At 60.8% G+C, this 16,749-nt stretch overlaps 1 protein-coding gene across 12 annotated transcripts in view; it reads left to right on the top strand.

The window, feature by feature from the left end:
* Positions 1 to 16,749, top strand: part of ADGRB2 (adhesion G protein-coupled receptor B2) — an 80,884-nt gene that overhangs the window by 48,747 nt on the left and 15,388 nt on the right. For 10 of the 12 annotated variants that reach the window (XM_061449753.1, XM_061449755.1, XM_061449756.1 and 7 more), the window contains exons 1-2: positions 8,804 to 9,083; positions 12,759 to 13,554. In XM_061449753.1, the coding sequence (XP_061305737.1) occupies positions 8,838 to 9,083; positions 12,759 to 13,554 (1,042 nt within the window). In that variant the 5' untranslated portion in view covers positions 8,804 to 8,837. Of the gene's footprint in view, positions 1 to 5,936; positions 6,054 to 8,803; positions 9,084 to 12,758; positions 13,555 to 16,749 lie in introns of those variants that run through there. The other 2 variants (XM_061449761.1, XM_061449760.1) reach the window with 2 other exon arrangements.

Consider the following 16,749-nt stretch of genomic DNA (forward strand, 5'->3'; position numbering starts at 1 on the left):
TTAATTATGGTTCTTTAATTCCCCTGGCTCTGGCTTTATGTTCAATATTTTTCCCTTGTAAGCAGCGGGTGCCAGGGTGAGTGTCCCATGGGATGTGATGGCCCCAGTGCTGGGGGCGTCCCTCTGGGCATGACCCTGCTCCTACCACGGGGTTCCCACGGAGAAGGGCTCTGGGATACTTGGATCTTGGATCTGAGGCTGTAAGCCTGTGGGATGAAGGGGAAGGAAAACATTGGTGACTCCAAGCAATCCATGGTACCCACATATCTGCTTTACCTCTGTTCCCAGGACCAGTGTCCCTGTAAACCTCATTCCATGCTCTCCCTGGTGTCTTTCAAGCACATTTAAAGCCTTTAGGTGTGGGTTATATTGAACAAACACCAGGCTCTGGATGCACTTTGAGGTGTTGCACCCCTGGACAGACCCTGAGGACTGGTGGGGTGACATGGAGCATCCTCACGGTGTGGGACCTGCATCATCCCTCCAGGGACCCCACTAAGAGGCCCCCCAGGAGTGGGTACTCTGCTTCCCCCCAGCCTCTGGCTCAAGGGTTTGTGTGGCTTCATGCTCTGCACCAAGCATCAATTGATGCACTAGTGATAGCTGGGAGCAGAGATGGAGGGTGTGGGGCACCCACATCCCCCATGCACACACCCGTGGGCAGAGGCTGAGCTGAGCTGCAGGCTGGTTTCCATAGGAAACCGAGTGGAGCCCAAAACCATACTCGGAGGCACTGGAGGGGCTCTGCAGAGCTGCAGACCTGGGAGCGTGTCCCACCCGGTGCTCCGGGGACACTGATGGCAGTGGCAGTGTGGTGGCACTGGGGTTGCGGCAGGTGCAGGAGGGGCTCTGCTGGTGGCAGCTTGGCTGCGGCTAGGGGTTTGGAGAGGTGGGTTCAGTGATGAAGCAACCTCTGGATGCTCCCCTGACAGTCTAAAATGACTTAGATTGGGTGGTGCGGGGCTCACCATGCTAGGACGTGTCCCTGACCTTCCCACAGATGTGGCCTTGCTCAAAGCTCACCCAGATCATCCCCTTCAGAGCAACAGGGGGGTTGGGTCTATCCAGAACTGGTGACGCTGCTGCCAGAGGGGCTGGGAGGCCACATTTCCCTGGGAAAAGCCCATGGATGAGAGGGGAGAAAGGAGGGCATCATTTTAGGGTCGAGCTGTGGCATCAGCCCTGGTTCCTCAAGGACCAGGCAGGATGCAAAGGAAAAGCTTGCAGGCAGCCAAGTCACACCTTACCCTGCACGCCAGCCCTCCTACACTTCCTCCTCTTCCTACACCTCCTCTTTCTCCTCCTCCTCTCCTCCTCCTCCTCCATGGGCCTTTCGCACGCTGCCAACTGAAGATGCGTTTGCCGTGCTGCGCGCTCCAAAAGTTGATAATTCCCCTCCAGGCAACTAAAAGGAGCCTTTTCTCCTCAATCAGCTGTATTTGAATATGGAAATGGTTTTTAATTACTCAGAGTCAATATCATTTTATCACCGAAATGTGTTTGAACGAGGCTCGCCGCACTCGCAGGGCACCTCATAAGAATGCAAATTCACTGTGATTCATGGGTTTTAGCTGGTTGGAGGGCAAGGGATGGTGCTGCCCTTTGAAGGTTTCATTCCCAGGTTTCTGACAGGCACAAAATGTCACATCCCCTTCTGCCACCACGGGTGCAGAGGCAGACAGGATGTGGCAGAGGCCACAGGCCCAGTGAGGACATGGGGACCGTGCCTGCCCCTTCCCATGCATGGCTATCCCTGGCTTGTCTGGCCCTGGACATACTCGGGGTCAGCTCCACGCAGAGCTGGTGACAGCTCAGCAGCATCAGAGCCCCAGCTATTGTCTCCTGATTAATCTGCTAATTATGTTCTGCTTTCATCCTGGGGCCTGGGAGCAGTGTGGAAATGTCAGGCTCTTGCTTGTGCCCCAGGTTGCTGGCAGAGTGACAAAGGCAAAGTCCTGGAGGAGCCACACATAACCTGGCTCTGATGGCTCTGGCATCACCATCACCTTGCTGTGGTAATGGTGATGCTGGGAGCATGGTGGTGATGGGACCATGGGGCCGGGACTGAGCTGCTGCATCTGCCACCGGCAGCCCTGAGCCTATCTTTTTGCCTCAATTTCCCCTATGGCAGGAGCTGAAAACATCCAGATCCATCTGAATCCATCCAGATCCAGACCAGTAAGCCCAGTTTATGGCTTACTGGGAGGTACTGGGGAGCCAGCCCCCTGTGGAAGAGGCCACCAGAGATGCTAAGGGGGACAGGGGATGTGGCCATGCAGCTTCCCAACATTCAGATCCGGGTTTTCCTGCTGTGAAAAGCCATCAGGTGCCAGCATTGAACGCAGCAGGGCTGAGCAGCCAAGATAACATCCTGCTGACGGGCTTTCTGCAGCCCTCATGTATATTAATCCAGATGAATATTCATGCAAGGTTCCTGCTCTCAGTGGTGACTCGTGTGCAGTGTGATCCGCCTGAGGTTTGGGCACTGAAATGGCCCTGTTGGCCAGAGGCTGCAATGGGGCAGCCCCGCAGTGGGGTGGGGGGTGCAGGGGTGGGTGTGAGCTTGCTCCTTGCCAGGCTGCTCCAGTCTGGGAGGACCTTCCAGCACGCTATGATCCAGAGGGATTTATCCTCGCCAAAGCCCCAGGATGGAGCAGGGCTGTTCTGAGGCGTGCGGAGGATCCAGAGGTAGAAATCCTGCAGGTTTCCCATTTGCTGGCTTCTTACTGATGCTGTGCTCATCCCTCGACCCCACAGATCCAGAAGGTAGCCCCTGCCCCCTCACCCAGCAGAAATTATTCCAGTCATTGCACTGCTCTGCTGTGTTCCAAGGCATCATCTCCACATTGGCACAGATGGACACGGATCAGCCCTGGTCCATCCTTCAGCACACAAAAAGCCTGGAAAAATCAAAATGAAGACCCTGAGCTGAAACCAACCTTCCTGGGCACAACAGCCATGTCCATGAGCCTGGGAGCCACTTGAGATTGGGAATTGGCTGCGCCATGGTGGCAGCGCTCCTTGGTCTGTAACAACACCCAAATGACATTTGCTTTGGAGCTTATTCACATCCTTCCTCTTGTGCTCATCACTCGGGCTTCCCTCGCTCCTTTGCTTTTCTCCCTGCGCCATCAGCTTCATGTGAAGGTACCTGGAGGGGTGCAGTGGCCGCGGGCAGCCGGAATGGGGCTGGTCCCTCCACCCTGGTGATGGGCTCCTGGCACCTGGTAGAGGCTCCTCGGCCTGCACTTGCTGCCTCTTCCCATTAGAGAGGATGCTCCTGCAAACCAGACTTCCCTGTTTATCCCTGCTTTTGTTTTTCCACGGGAGCGATTCACAGTGAAGTTTATGGGAAGCGGTTCAGACAGGTGGCTGCCTTCTGCTGCTCCTGTCCTGCTCTGAGCTTCAAGCCAAGATGCTCCCGCTGAACCCTTCTGCAAAGCTGCTGCTTGGGGGAGATGAGCCCTGGGCTGGGGCCCATCTGAAGCCATAGGAGCTTGGGGGCATCCCCACATTCTCCCAGCCAGGAGCTGGAGTCAATCTCTTCCCTGACTCCTCATCCAGGGCCAGGCACAGAGGAGCTGCCACCTCGGCATTCTCCCCTGTGTCTCATTTCTGTGCCAAATGAAGGGGAAATAAGAGTATTGGAAACCCAACCATGCCGGTGCCTTGGGAGCCCCTGGCTGGTCCCTGCCCTGTGCTGCCTGTCCCGGTGATGCCTGTGGATGCTGGCAACTGCAACGGCAGCGCCTGTGTGATGATTGTGGCGGCACCGGGGGCCTTGTGTCAAACTGGCAGGTTATTATTGCCTTTAATGGCCAGATCTAATTCCCATCCAGCAGGCAAAGCCCAGTGTTCCAACATCCACACATGCAGGCACTGCTTTGACTCTGCCCTGCTCTGATCTCCAACCCCCCTGAATCCACAGCACTGCTGAGGCTGGGTGCCCTGTTCACTGCTTTCCCCATATCCCATCTCATTGAGGGGAGCAGGATGAGGAAGACTCTGGGTGCTCACACCCATCAGCCAGGGATATGCTTCATTTTTGCTGGGGGGTCTCCAGCTACTTCCTGAGCACTGGCAGGGTGCTGATAGGGGCTCAGCACCCCTCTTGACTTGCTTTGGGCCAAGGGTATGGCTGGCAGTGGAGCTCCCACTGTGCTTGGGGAGGTTTGCAGGGATGCAGCAGCAACAAGCAGCTACAGAGAGCACCCAGTTGTCCTGGTAACAGTGGGTGCCTCCAGCTCCTGCAGCTCAGTGCCGCAGGCAGGGTCCCACTGGGGGCCGAGGAGACTTTTGTAGATGCTGGACAGAGCGGTGCAAGCCAGTCTGTGCCACAGCTGGCACCGGGGTCAGGGCAGAGCATCCCGCTTTATATCCAGCATCGTGCCCTACGTGGCTTGCAGGGCAGCGGGAGCTGGTGACAAGCAATGTGTTTGGGAGTCTGTCAAGCACGCAGACCTATTCAGCATCAGAGTGTGGCCCAGAGAGCTGGGGTTTGGGACCGCTCATCTCCTGAGCTGCAGGCACTGCAGTGATCTGGATTTGCAGAGACGGGCTCTGGAATATCCTCCAGTTATGTCTGAGCTAATGACGCTTTCCTCCCTGGTATAAAGATCAGCCTGAGAAACCGGTGTGCTTGCTTTCAGCCTTAAGCCAGAGGGATCCAGTGCCTGTCTGGAGACACTGGGTTGGGCATCCTCAGGCTGCAGGGGAACACTGGGAAAAGGGAATGCCAGGGAAGGAAGAAGCACAAAGGTCTTGAGTGGATACAGCCCTGCAATTCCAGCAGTGCTGGGCTGGATCAGGGCTGGTGCTGAGCTACAGATCCCCAGGGTAATGAACAGTGGTCATGAAGGTGCTTCCTGCTACTGGATTTCTGCCTTGAATGGAGGCTGTAAGGGGCCAGCAGCGACCTGTGCACTGCAGGTCTGACACGGTGCAGGATGTGGCCGGTGGAGGTGGACAGGCTGCAATGGGAACATGCTGCATTGCCAGCACCATGGCAGTGAGGCTGTGCTATATCCCACTGGGCTCCCTGCTGCATGGCTGGGGCTCCGTGGTGGTGACACCCCATCTCTTCCAAGCCAGACCTCCCTGTGCTCCTGGTAGGCTCTGCCCTGGGCAGGATCCAGGCTGCAGTGCAGCCTCTGAGCCAGCTGCTCTCTATCGCCTGTGAACCACCAGGTTTACCCCATTTAAGCACAGCTTTCACATGGGAAACTGCAGCTCTGCAGCCCCCCCAGACACCACTGTGCCTCTGGGAGTCTGGGGTCCCTGTGTCACACACACCTGTGCTATGCTTGTGCAATTAAGGGGCGGCCCCATTTCTGACCTGCTGCAGCTGCTCCAGCTCTCCCTGCATCCCACATCCAAAACATGCCATGTCAAGGCCTCCACCTGTGTGTGCTGGCAGCGAGCACACGTACCCCACACAGGGGAGTCCATACACGTGCATGGGCCCTCCACATCATCCTCCCATGTGCACGTGTCCCTCAGCAAGCCCCAACAGCCCCACATGTGTGCACACATGAAGAACGCAGCCATGTGCATGCAGACACGGCCCAGTGCCGGTGTGTACATGAACCAGTTCACGTGTGTGCCTGCACACGCCAGCCACACGCATGCACAGCCTCCAGCAGCATCAGAACACCCGTGTGCACGTGTGTGTGTGCACCACGTCCATGTGTGTGCGTGTACGCCCCCCCCCCAGCGCTGCAGCATCCCGGGGGTCACCTTCCCCCCCCCCCATCCCGGGGTGCCGGCCGGGGGGGGGCACCCCCGCTCCCCCTTCCCCTCCCCACCGCTGTCACCGGCGCATGCAGCAAGTGCCCGAGCGGCGCGCGCCGCCGCCTCTCCCCCCCATCTCTCCCCCCCCCCCCCCCCCCCGCCTCCTTCCCCTCCCCTCCGCCGCTACCGGGGCCCGGCGCGCCCGCTCCCGGCCCCGCGCGCCGCCGCGCTCCCCCGGGCGCGCCCGGGCACCGGCAGCCGCCGCCGCCGCTCGGGAATGGCCATCCCGCTGCACGCCGCGCCGCGCTGCTGACGGAGCGCAGGTAAGGGCGGCGGCGGGGAACCGGGACCCCTCCACACCCCCGGTGCACCGGCACCCCCCCCACACCGGGTGCACCGACCCCCCCCCCCCCCCCCCGTCCTTCCCGGGGCACCGAGCCCCGATGAGCTCTGCTCTCCCCGCCCCCGATCCGCGGCGCAGCGGGGACTGCGGGATGCGGCGGCCGGTGCCGCCGGTTGGCAGAGCCCCGGTTCCGCTGTGACCCCCCCGCCTTTCCAGCCCCGGGGCCAACTTCCCTGCCCCGGTGGTGGCTGGCGGGGGACGGGAGTTGCAGCCGCGCCGCGGAACCGCCGGTGCCCGGTGCTGGCAGCGACACCCCCGGGGCGGCCCCGGCCCTCCTGGAAGTTGCGCGGGGCTGCGGCGGCGGCGGGGCGCGCTCGGTACCGGGGCTGGCTGCGAGCGGCGGCATGGCCAGGGCTGCCGGTTCTACCCGTGGGTCTACCCGGGTCTACCCGGTTCCGCGGTTGGCGGTCCTCGCTCTGATTGCCGGTTCTCCCGGTTGCCGGTCTTCCTCCAGAGCTGCATCCCCCCCCTCCCCGGTACCCGGTTCCTCCCCGTGGCTGCCGGTTCCACCCCTGTAGCATGTTCCCCCTTCGGTTGCCGGTCCTCCCCCTCGGTTCTGCCGGTGGTGTGTCGTCGTCGTCTCGTCCCGTCCCCCCCGTCCGTCTGTCGTCCCCCCCCCCGCTGCTCCTGTTCTGCCCCGGTTGCCGGTCCCTTCCTACAAGCAGTGTCAGGGCTCCGGCAGCCCTACATTGGTGGTGATGCACGTGTGTTGGTGGGCACATACATGTTGCTGGGCGCACATGTGGCACCACGGTGCCATGGCATGTCATCCAGAAAGGCCACAGCTGCGTGCTGTGCCAGCCCTGGCGTGGGCACACACGTGTGAGTGCTCTCCCCACGCCATCACCCATGCCATTGGGCCCGGGTTTTGGCATGCACCAGGAGTGTGGGCCCACGTGTTGGCAGCGGGTGGTGTTGCAGCTCTCCCTGCGTGGGGCTTTGTGCAGTGCTGGTGGTGGGGACCCTTCGTGTCACGGCACCTGGGCACTGTGGGCACCCAGCGTGTGCCGGTGTGGGCACATGAGGCATTCAGGTGGATCTGGGGGGAGCTGGGAATTGCTTCCCTTCCCCATGGGACCTGGGGTGGATGGTGGGAGGGGTGCCACGTGTGCATGCGTGTGTGTGTGTGTTGGTGCAGGTCACTTGTTGAAGCAGGGGTGCGTGTGCACTGTTGCCTACATGGTCGGTCCTGGGGGCTCACGGCAGCGCCGCGTGTGAACAACCCTTTGCTTTTCTAGGTCATGTCACTGCTGCCTGTGCTGGATGGCGCCTGGCAGCCAGGGACGCTGGGGACGTGAGAGGTGGCCCTAGGGTGGCTGCTGTGGCACAATGTCTGGTCGGGGTTTCTGGATGGGTGCTGCTGATGGCTGTGGAGTTGGTGGCATGGGGCTGGCACTGAGCTAGAATGCTCCCAGCGGGTGGTGGGGTGGTTGTTTGGGACTGACCTGTCCCCCTTTGAAGGCGGTGGCTGAGCCAAGGAGGGCTCATGGGGATGGAGCTGGCTTGCGGGAATCGCCCCAGTGCCCATGGGGAGGAGCGGGGTGACGTGGCTGTCGTCACTGTCACCATCACCCGGCTGCTTTCCAGCCACCCTCATTGGCACCCGTGTCTCACCGGGGTTCGTTACCAGTGGCACGGATGGCAGCAGGGGCTGGAGTTGGCTGTGGGGCAGTGCAGGAGCCTGGCAGCAGCTCCTCTCCAAGTCCACCCGGCTGTTTGTCCAGCCTTGTCACTAAGCCCTGCTCCGAGCCGAGTCTGCATGCAGCCAGGCTCCTACGGATTTTGCTGGAGAGAAAACGGATCCGGCACTGGCACCATGGGTGACCAATTGCTCTTCGACCGGCAGCCATGTGGCAGAGGGGCTCCAGCACTGCCTGGGACACGCTGGCTGCTCTTCCCAGCTGCCTCCAGCTCTTCTTGATGCCTCTAAGGACCTCTGGCCGTGCAGCACAGCACCTCTTCCCAGAGAGCTGCAGTGGGATCTGTCCTCCCCGGCACGCTCAGCAGCTGCGGGAAGCCCTGTCCTGGCACCAGCTCCTGCGCAGAGCACCGAGAATAGATGGGTCTTCCTTCCCCTGGGTTGTAACCAGCGCTGCCACGTCCCCATGACCCATGCTGGATGGGGGCTGCAGGATGGGCTCCCCACATCCCCCTGCCTGGAGGAAGATGACGCTCAGCCAGACGGATGCACAAACCGTGGGACAAGCTGCTAGCACAGCCCCCGGGGCTGGGCTGCTGCAATGCCTCGATGCTTCCCCACGGGAACCTGGATGCAGGCCCTGCAAACTCATTTCCTACCACGGAGCCATCCTCTAACGGGGACAGGGCTGGGTCTGAGCCACGCAGTCTGGCTGCCAAACGTCAGAGGCTCTGTAGCTCCTCAGTGATCATGAGGGCCACTGTGTCCCCCCCTGCTCTCATCCCATCTGTTTGCTCTTGATGTTCCCCAAGAGCAGGATGGAGCCAGGCCCCTTCTCTTCCTTGGGGCAACTTTGGAGGCTCCTGGTGGATCTGGGTTTGGAAGAGATGGTGGGTTACGAAAACCGTTCCCCTCGAGTGAGCACACATCCACCCTGCGACCTGTCCCCCCAACTGGATCCCTCCTGGGCCATCCCTTTTGCAGGATGGAGCTGATGGAGAAGGAGCCACATCCCTGCGACCTGTCCCCCCAACTGGATCCCTCCTGGGCCATCCCTTTTGCAGGATGGAGCTGATGGAGAAGGAGCCACATCCCAGCGACAGGGAAACTCCTTGGAAGCAGCAGGAGCAGCTCAGCTACTGCAGCCCCTGCGGGTGCCCAGCTGCAAGGGGGGGCTTTGCCTCCAGGGACTCCAGTGGAGGGGGAGGCAGCACATGCTGTTCCCTGGCACAGCCTAATCCCGGATCCCGGTGGAGGTTTCCGTGTGCTGTCTCTCGGCCCTGCTTTTGGAGTGGAGTTTTACCAACAGCAGTTAAGTAAAATAAATAAACTGGCCTGTGCTTGCCAGTGCGAGCGGGGCTGAGGTAGCTCCTGGCAAAGCAGCACCATTAATTACAGCGCAGTGCTGCTGCCAGCCTGCCCGCGCCAGAGAGCCGGTGGCAGCACTGGGGAAGCCAGAGACGGAGAGCATGGAGAAGCCAGAGATGGAGAGCATGGAGAGAGGGAGTCATGGAGCAGGGCAGCGGGGGGGGGTTGCTGTGCCGCAAAGGGAGGGAGCAGCATGGATAACGCTCTCCCTTCTGAGGGCCGTGTGTGGATGGAGCCCACGTGTGATCACACGTGTGCGTGCGCACGCCTTGCAGGAGGATGGGGTTTGGTGGGTGAGGGGAGGGATGTGGTGGAGTTGCTCTGGTGATGCTCACAGTGATTGTTACTCAGTAGAGCTGCGGTGTTGGTGTCGGTGCTGGATGGGGTTTGGAGCTGGGGGTCAGTGTGGAGGCAGCCTTGAGCTTCCCAGATGCCTTTGAAGCACTCGTGAAGATCCTGGTAACTGGAGGTTGAGGACAGTCCTGGCGGGAAGAGCTCGTTCTGGTGCTTGCTCCTTGGCATCACTGCTGGGCAGACAGGGATGGAGTTGGTTTCATGGCCCATTCCTCCCCACATGCTGTAGCCTGTCAGCAGGAAATGAGGCTTTTCCAGCCATAGCTCAACACCCAGGATTGTCCATCCCTTCCTTACCCTCATGCCTTTGGCCCGAGCCATCTTTGTGTTAAGAATTCTCATGGATTGTTTATTTTCTACAGCCTATTGAAAGAACACTGTTGAGTTAAAAAGCGTGTCTCTCAAAACCCAAATCCCTTTTACATTGCTATTAATTATTTCTCAGATTATTAATGCTAGTGGGATTTAGTGCTGTCTGTTTATCACTTTGGGGTTGGTTGGTTGTTCCTGGCTGTTCCTGGTTGAAGAAGGGTGGCTGCAGGCAGGTGGAAGCATGATGGTCAGGAGCTGACCCCTTCTGTGCCAGGATGATGGAGCTGGACCAGATCCCTGCCAATATTCCCATTCAGGAAAAGCATCTTCAGGGAAACAACCTGTTTGTGCAGCATGATGTAGAGCAGTGCCTCCTCCTGTCATGCTGTGGTGAGGGAGACATGAGCCCTGCTCGGATTCAGCTCTGTACCAGAGCCGGGAAGGATGCGATGGCAGTGATGGAGCGGGACCATGCTCTGATGCCTTGGAACAGGGAGTCTGGGATGTCACTTCCACACGGCTGCTTCCCAGCTCTTGTGATGACTCTTTAAAAGCTTTAATTAACATCCCAGCCCCTCCCCGCACCGGGGTGGGGAGTAAAGGCAAATGGAAGGTGCTGGAGCGGGTGTCTGCAGCACACGAGTGTGCCAGGCTGTGCCAGCCCTGCTTCGGTGCCATCACGATCCCAGCGGAGCAGCGCCCACTCTTGCAGCAGCCCAGCGAGGCAGTGGGATGCAGTGGGTCCTGGGGGCAGTCAGCATCCCGCATCCCACCATGGGCAGTATTTGCCAGCAGTGCTGGCGTGCAGTCACTGTTGATGGGTGTGTTATTTCCATGCATGGACCAAGGCTGTTTGGGAGGCAGAGGGGTGACGGGCTGTGGTGCCCTGGCACCCAGCGAGGCTGGGCTCACCCTTGCTGGACCACACGATGGGACATTGCAGCGTGCAATAACTTCACCATGGTGCCAGGTCAGGGGTGCCGGTGACCCCATTTGGGTGACTTTGGTGCCCCAGATGTTAAGTATCTGTTAACATCTTGCAGCTCAGCAGCTCACCCAGCTTGCAGCTCGGTGAAATGTTTTCACTGCAGCAGCAACAAGCGCTGCAGGGAGCGGGGCTGGTGCTGAGCGAGCTGGAGCAGATCTGAGCTGCTCTTCACAAGCCCTGGCCTTTGGTAGCGGCACTGGCACGGTGCCGGGCTCCTGGACAGCCGCAGCCCTGGCAGAGTTTTGGGGTGGGGGGAGGCTCCCCATGGTCCAGAGCAACCAGGGTTTAAAGCATGGGAAGCCCGGGGTGCTGGGGCAGGGCTCTGCTTGGCCTTGCCCATCCCCAGTGAGCTTTCCAGCAGGCTGGGCACCGGCAGCAGGGAGGGATGAGCGGATGGCGGTGCTGGAGCATCCCTCCTCACTGCTCCCGGGCGAGGGAAGCAAACACCATCTTGTGTCCCTGCCAGGCTGCGGGAGCCCCAGGAGCTCGCTGCAGAGCGGCAGCGTGTCCCTGCCTGACCTCCTCCTCCTCTGCCTCCTCCTCTTCCCCCTCCTCCTCTTCCCATCCTCGGCTCCTGGAGCAGTGGAGGGCTGTGACTCTCCAGGGCATCCCAGGTCCTTGCTGCGTGCTTGAGGAGCATCAGTGGGGGGTCCTCATGGGGCTCCCCTCTCCAGCTGCCCCTTGCCTCCCCGCTGGAGCTGCCTTCAGTGAGGGGTTTCCTGGTGAATCCCCTGGGGTCTGTCAGTGTTGGACGTGGCTGTAGGACAGGACAGGGGGCTTTTCTTTTGCCCCAGATCCCCCTGCTTACATCAGGGTGGTTCTGCCTGGATCCTGCCGCAGGAGTGGCTGCTCCCCCTGGCTCCATCCCAGCCCCTTTCTCCCCAGGCCGGTGTCCTGCTGGCAGGGGCCGGCTGCCGGCACGGATCCCCACGCTGCCAGGGCAGCGGGAGCCAGCGCCCGCCTGTTGCATGAGAGCAGAGTTATTTTTAGCTGTAATGTGCCTGTCGTGGCTTCGGCGCAGGCTCTGCTGAGGCTCAGGCTCCCTCCCCGCTGAGCATGGGGGATGCCCTGGTAGTGGTGTCTCAGCCAGGGGTGATTTGGGAGCAGGAGATGGAGAAGAGCATCCCTGTGTCCTGTCGAGTGCTCGGCATCCCCCACATACGGCTGGGATAGAGGGGAGCAGGGACCTCAGTGAGTCTGGAAATCAGCTTCTGGAGTACCATCCGTCCCCTGTGGCCATTCTAAGTGTCCCCTGGGCTGTCCCAGGCACAGACTGGCACGGCAGAGCACTGCCAACGCACGCGGTGGCCTCGGCCTCTGTAGAGCCACGCTCCGATCCTGTTTAATAAGGCCACTGAATGCATTATTTTATTAATGAGTTATTAAAAAGCCATCCTCAGCGATGCTGCTGCGTACCCGGCGTGGTGCCCAGGAAACATGTCCTTTAACCACTGATAGCCCTGTGCCAGGGTCTCACTCGCACTGGGGGGACACCATGCTGCTGGTGCCTGTGTACCCCCAGCACAGCGCCCTGGCCTCCTCTGTGAGCCTCTGGCCTGTCCCCGTGGTGCTCTAAGGCACCAGCAATAGCTACAAGGCTTTTTATAGCCCTGTCTGGGCAGAAGCTGTTTGGTGGCTCCTTGTCTGGGTTATGTTTGGCTGGCTCCTGAGGGCAGGGGGGTCACTGTGATGGGGGACCCTCAGTGTGGGGTGCGAGCTGGGTCTCTGTCTGGTGTTTTTTGGGTGACATTCCCCATGCTGCATGCTCCCCACCCCAGGGGCAGCCTTGGAGCAGCCCAGGAGACAGAGCAGGGGCTCCCGATGGCTGTCCCCTGCCTGCAAGGTGTGAGGTGGGGACATGGGCCACACCACTGACCCCCTGGACCAGCTCCACACTTGGACCCACAGCGGGTGCCTCCTAGGAAGCATCCATGTGTCTGCCTATCCGTCTGTCTCTTCTGCAGGGCAAATGCCATAGGATGACCGCTGCTGGTCCCCTCTTACTGGCTGTGATATCGACTCTCCTGTGGCTCACGCGGGGCTTCGATCCCGCTCCCAGTGCCTGCTCTGCCCTGGCCTCCGGTGTCCTCTACGGCTCCTTCTCCCTCAAGGACCTCTTCCCAACCATCGCCTCCGGCTGCTCCTGGACCTTGGAGAACCCCGACCCCACCAAATACTCACTCTACCTCCGCTTCAACCGGGAGGAGCAGGTCTGCACCCACTTCTCGCCCATGGTGCTGCCACTCGACCATTACCTGGCCAACTACACCTGCGACCCCCGCGGCGAGGCTGCCAGCCCCCCGCCGGCCACGCGGCGCCCCGAGGACGAGCAGGAGCAGGAGGAAGCGGAGCTGGAGCTGTGCGAGGGCGCGGGGCCCTTCACCTTCCTGCACTTCGACAAGAACTTCGTGCAGCTCTGCCTGGCGGCCGAGCCCGAGGCTGCCCCGCGCCTCCTGGCCCCGCAGGCGCTGGAGTTCCGCTTCGTGGAGGTGCTGCTCATCAACAACAACAACTCCAGCCAGTTCACCTGCAGCGTGCTCTGCCGCTGGCTGGAGGAGTGCCTGCAGGCGCCCGGCGCCCGCCGCTGCGGCTTCACGCACGCCGGCTGCAGCTGCCAGGCCGAGCCCCCGGCCGCACCGCGGCACAACGGCACCCGGCACGGCCCCCGCGGCCCCGCCGCGCCGCCCGCCACCGCCTGCTGCCCCACGGACCTGCGCTCCGGCGATGCCGACGGCCTCGACCTGCCCGACGCGCGGCACGGTGAGCGCGGGGGGGGCACCCCGGCTCCGTCCCTGCTTCCCGGGGGGTGCCGTGGATGGGGCCTGCCTGGGAACGCTCCCGGGGAAGGAGGGTGCAAAGCGGGTGCTGTGCGTGGAGCAGGGAGGCTGTGCCACGGATTGATCCTGCTCGTGCACGCTCCCTATGGGAAGAGGGTGCCAGTCAGGTGCTGTGTGTGGAGAAGGGAAGCCATGCAATGGACGAATCCTGCCTAGAGCAGAAGGATGCAAATAGGGTGCTGTGCTTGGAGCACGGAGGCCATGCAATGGACGAATCCTGCCCATGCACGTTCTCAGGGCAGTGGGGTGCGATGGCCAGGCTGGGTGGAGCTGCCCCTTGCTCTGTCCTTGCCGTGGTCCGGCTGGCACTGCTCCGTGCCATGCCAGTCCCAGCTGCTTGCCACGGCTGCTGTGGCACAGCCATCACGGCACAGGGCTGCTGCTCGCCTCGCTGCTCGCCCGGGGCAGAAACCCTTTCACTCTACATTGGTGGAGACCTGGAAAACAATTTGCAGGTAAAATGACCCTTTCCAGTGGCAAATTACCCTTGACTGCTGCAGCCCGGGCGCTTGTTATTCCAGGCAGGAAGTCGCGGCACAGCGCGGCCGGGCTATTAACCAGCCGGAATGAAGCCATTTGCTTGTTACGGAACCTCAAGTGAAGATAAAGCAGCCGTGCTCTCGTGGGCACTGAGGTTGGGCTGCTTGTAGCAGGGGCCTGTCTCTTCCAAGTGCTCCCTTCATCCGTGGAGCATCTCTGCCGAGGCGATGCAGGCAGTTTGGGGCACATCTGGCCAGACGTTCCCACTCTGTCAGTGCTTGGTGATGCACAGGGAGGAGTGATTCCCAACTGTGCTGTGTAGGGTCTTTACCCAGCAGCTTAGGCAGTAGTGATGGGCTGTGGGTGTATATATAATTTCATTGGGATTTAGCGTTTATTTCAGGAGCTAAATGTCATTATGGGCAGATCCCCTGACTAAATCCGTGGTCTGTTACAGCTGCAGGGTTACAAATCGCCTCATCCCGAGGGGAGCTGCTTGAGCTGGCTTTATTTATTCTGTTTCTTCCTTTTTTTCCCCCTTCAAATGCAACTCCACGTGCATGATTAAGAGCTCAGTGTTGGGTCCAAGAGCCATTCCCAAGGTCAGGGGCCTGACAAGTGTTGTGCATGCTGCGGGCTTCAGGATGCCCCATTCTTGTCCTTCTCAAGGGGTTCTGCACCTCTCCACAGGTGGTTTGGTGGGGTTAGCAATGCCAAGCACGGCTCAGAGAGAGGATGCTGGGCTGGGTGATGGAGAGCAGGGTCCCTGCAGACCTGGTGCGCTTGGGCACTGAGCTGCTTGCCACCTCCCTGCAGGCTGGCACAGCAACTGCTGCGATGGTGAGAGCATGAACTCCCTGCTCCTTCCCCACACCACATTCAACATTCCATTAAAACCTGGAGGAACAGTGCTCCTGCGGTACTGGAGCTGCAAGGGTAGTGTGCTGCCTTGGCCACCCCGTGTGCCACACTGCTGCCACCCGGTGCAGCCCCTGCGCTGGGGTTTAGCCTGCATGGCCACACTGGGCATGGGGCCGGAGCACAGAGCACCCTTCATGGTGGCAAGGGGGGGTCTCGGTCTCCCCCCGGTGCCCCATGGCGTGGAGAATGGTCGCCTTTCAGGGGGGTGGTGGCAGCAGGGCTGAATGGTGCCTGTGAGCGGAGCCTTGGCGGGCACCCAGCGCTGATCTCACCGGCTTCTCCTCCTCTTAGCGCCGCAGTCGCGCAGCGACGTGGGGCTGGCACTCACCCAGCTGCTCCTCAGCCCCCCCTGCCAGCCATGGCCCCCTCTGTGCACCGGGTGTCCCATGGGGATAGAGAGATGTTGGAGCTGGGGAGCCCTGGTGCAAGCACAGCGCTGGGTCCCTGTGGGCAGAAAGCATGGACGGGCATGAGGATGAGGTTGAGGCTTTGTGGCCTAATGTTGGGCCTCTTGCAGCCATGTGTTAGGGATAGGCCCCCACAGAGCCCACAGTGTTAAGTGGTTCCAGCTCTGGGCTGCATTGCCCCAAACCCATCACCCTTCAGAAACCAATCCCCAGGGAGGTGATGAAGGATGCGACTGTGGGTTGTGGGGACACAACTGGTCATGGGGGACACCCTGATGTCCCCAGGAGAACAGCCCTGCCCTTGCAGCCCAGGCACCATGCCATGGTGAGGGGCACTGGGGACCCCCAGGAGAGATGTGGGAGCTGGGCGCGGCCACAGCCACCCTGCAGCGACAGCCATGGATTTAGTGCTCTCTGAAGGAAATTGAATTTGGTGCCTCTGTTGAACACCGCCCGGGAGAGCTCCCTCGTATATCCTTGGGATTTATGGGTTTCCCGGGCACTCGCTGTGATGTGCATAATCCTGCTCATGGGGGTGAGCAGCTCTATGGGGACCGCCTGCACATGGAGCAGGATGCACAGGGGGGAAGGAGCTGGGGGTGACAGCAAGGGGTCCATGCAGGGGTTATGCTGGTTGAAGGCAAAAGTCAGTGAATTTGGGTCTTGTTGATGGCTCTAATAGGTGTCAGTGCAGGCAGCGCTCCCCTCCTGGGGCTGGGATCACCTCTGTGTGTTACAACAGGAGCTGCAGCATGCCCAAAGCATGGCTGGGGGCTCCCCTGCCCATGGGTGTCCCCATGTCACTGCCCATCCATCCCCTGGGGACATCACCGCACTGAGTTCGGTGAGGTGGCTGTGCCATCCCTGGCTCTGTCCTGGCTGTCACCGCAGCACTGTGCCCCTGGCACGCTTGGGGGGCACATCCATGGTGCCTGGGGGAGCCCCTGCTGTTTCCTGTGGTTCACAGCAGCTCCCCAGTGTCCTGTGCCCAGGGACAAGGGCCCCTGCTGCAGGGCAGGGGGTGGCCTGGGGCGGGGGCCCTCTTGCCGAGCCCTCCACGTGCCAGTTAATTTCACACCAAGTGCTCTTGATGGATCGGTTGTTATTTTTGGTGAGCCGAGCCATAAATTTGTGCCACCTCACTGCAGCAAGCTGTACAGAAGGGATGGGAGAGCACCTCTGCCCAGCACAGCGGGGACACGGCACCCCAGGCCATGCTCCTGCTGCAGCCCCTGTGATGGGGGATGATGTGTCTGGGGGAGCTGTGACACATTTTGGGGGGTCTATGAGTGTGCTCACCCATGCTCAAC

This window comes from Pezoporus flaviventris, unplaced genomic scaffold (assembly GCF_033815535.1).
Source record: "Pezoporus flaviventris isolate CSIRO_AGI_PZ_B2104156 unplaced genomic scaffold, CSIRO_AGI_Pfla_v1 ptg000008l, whole genome shotgun sequence".
In the NCBI taxonomy this organism is placed as follows: Eukaryota; Metazoa; Chordata; class Aves; order Psittaciformes; family Psittacidae; genus Pezoporus; species Pezoporus flaviventris.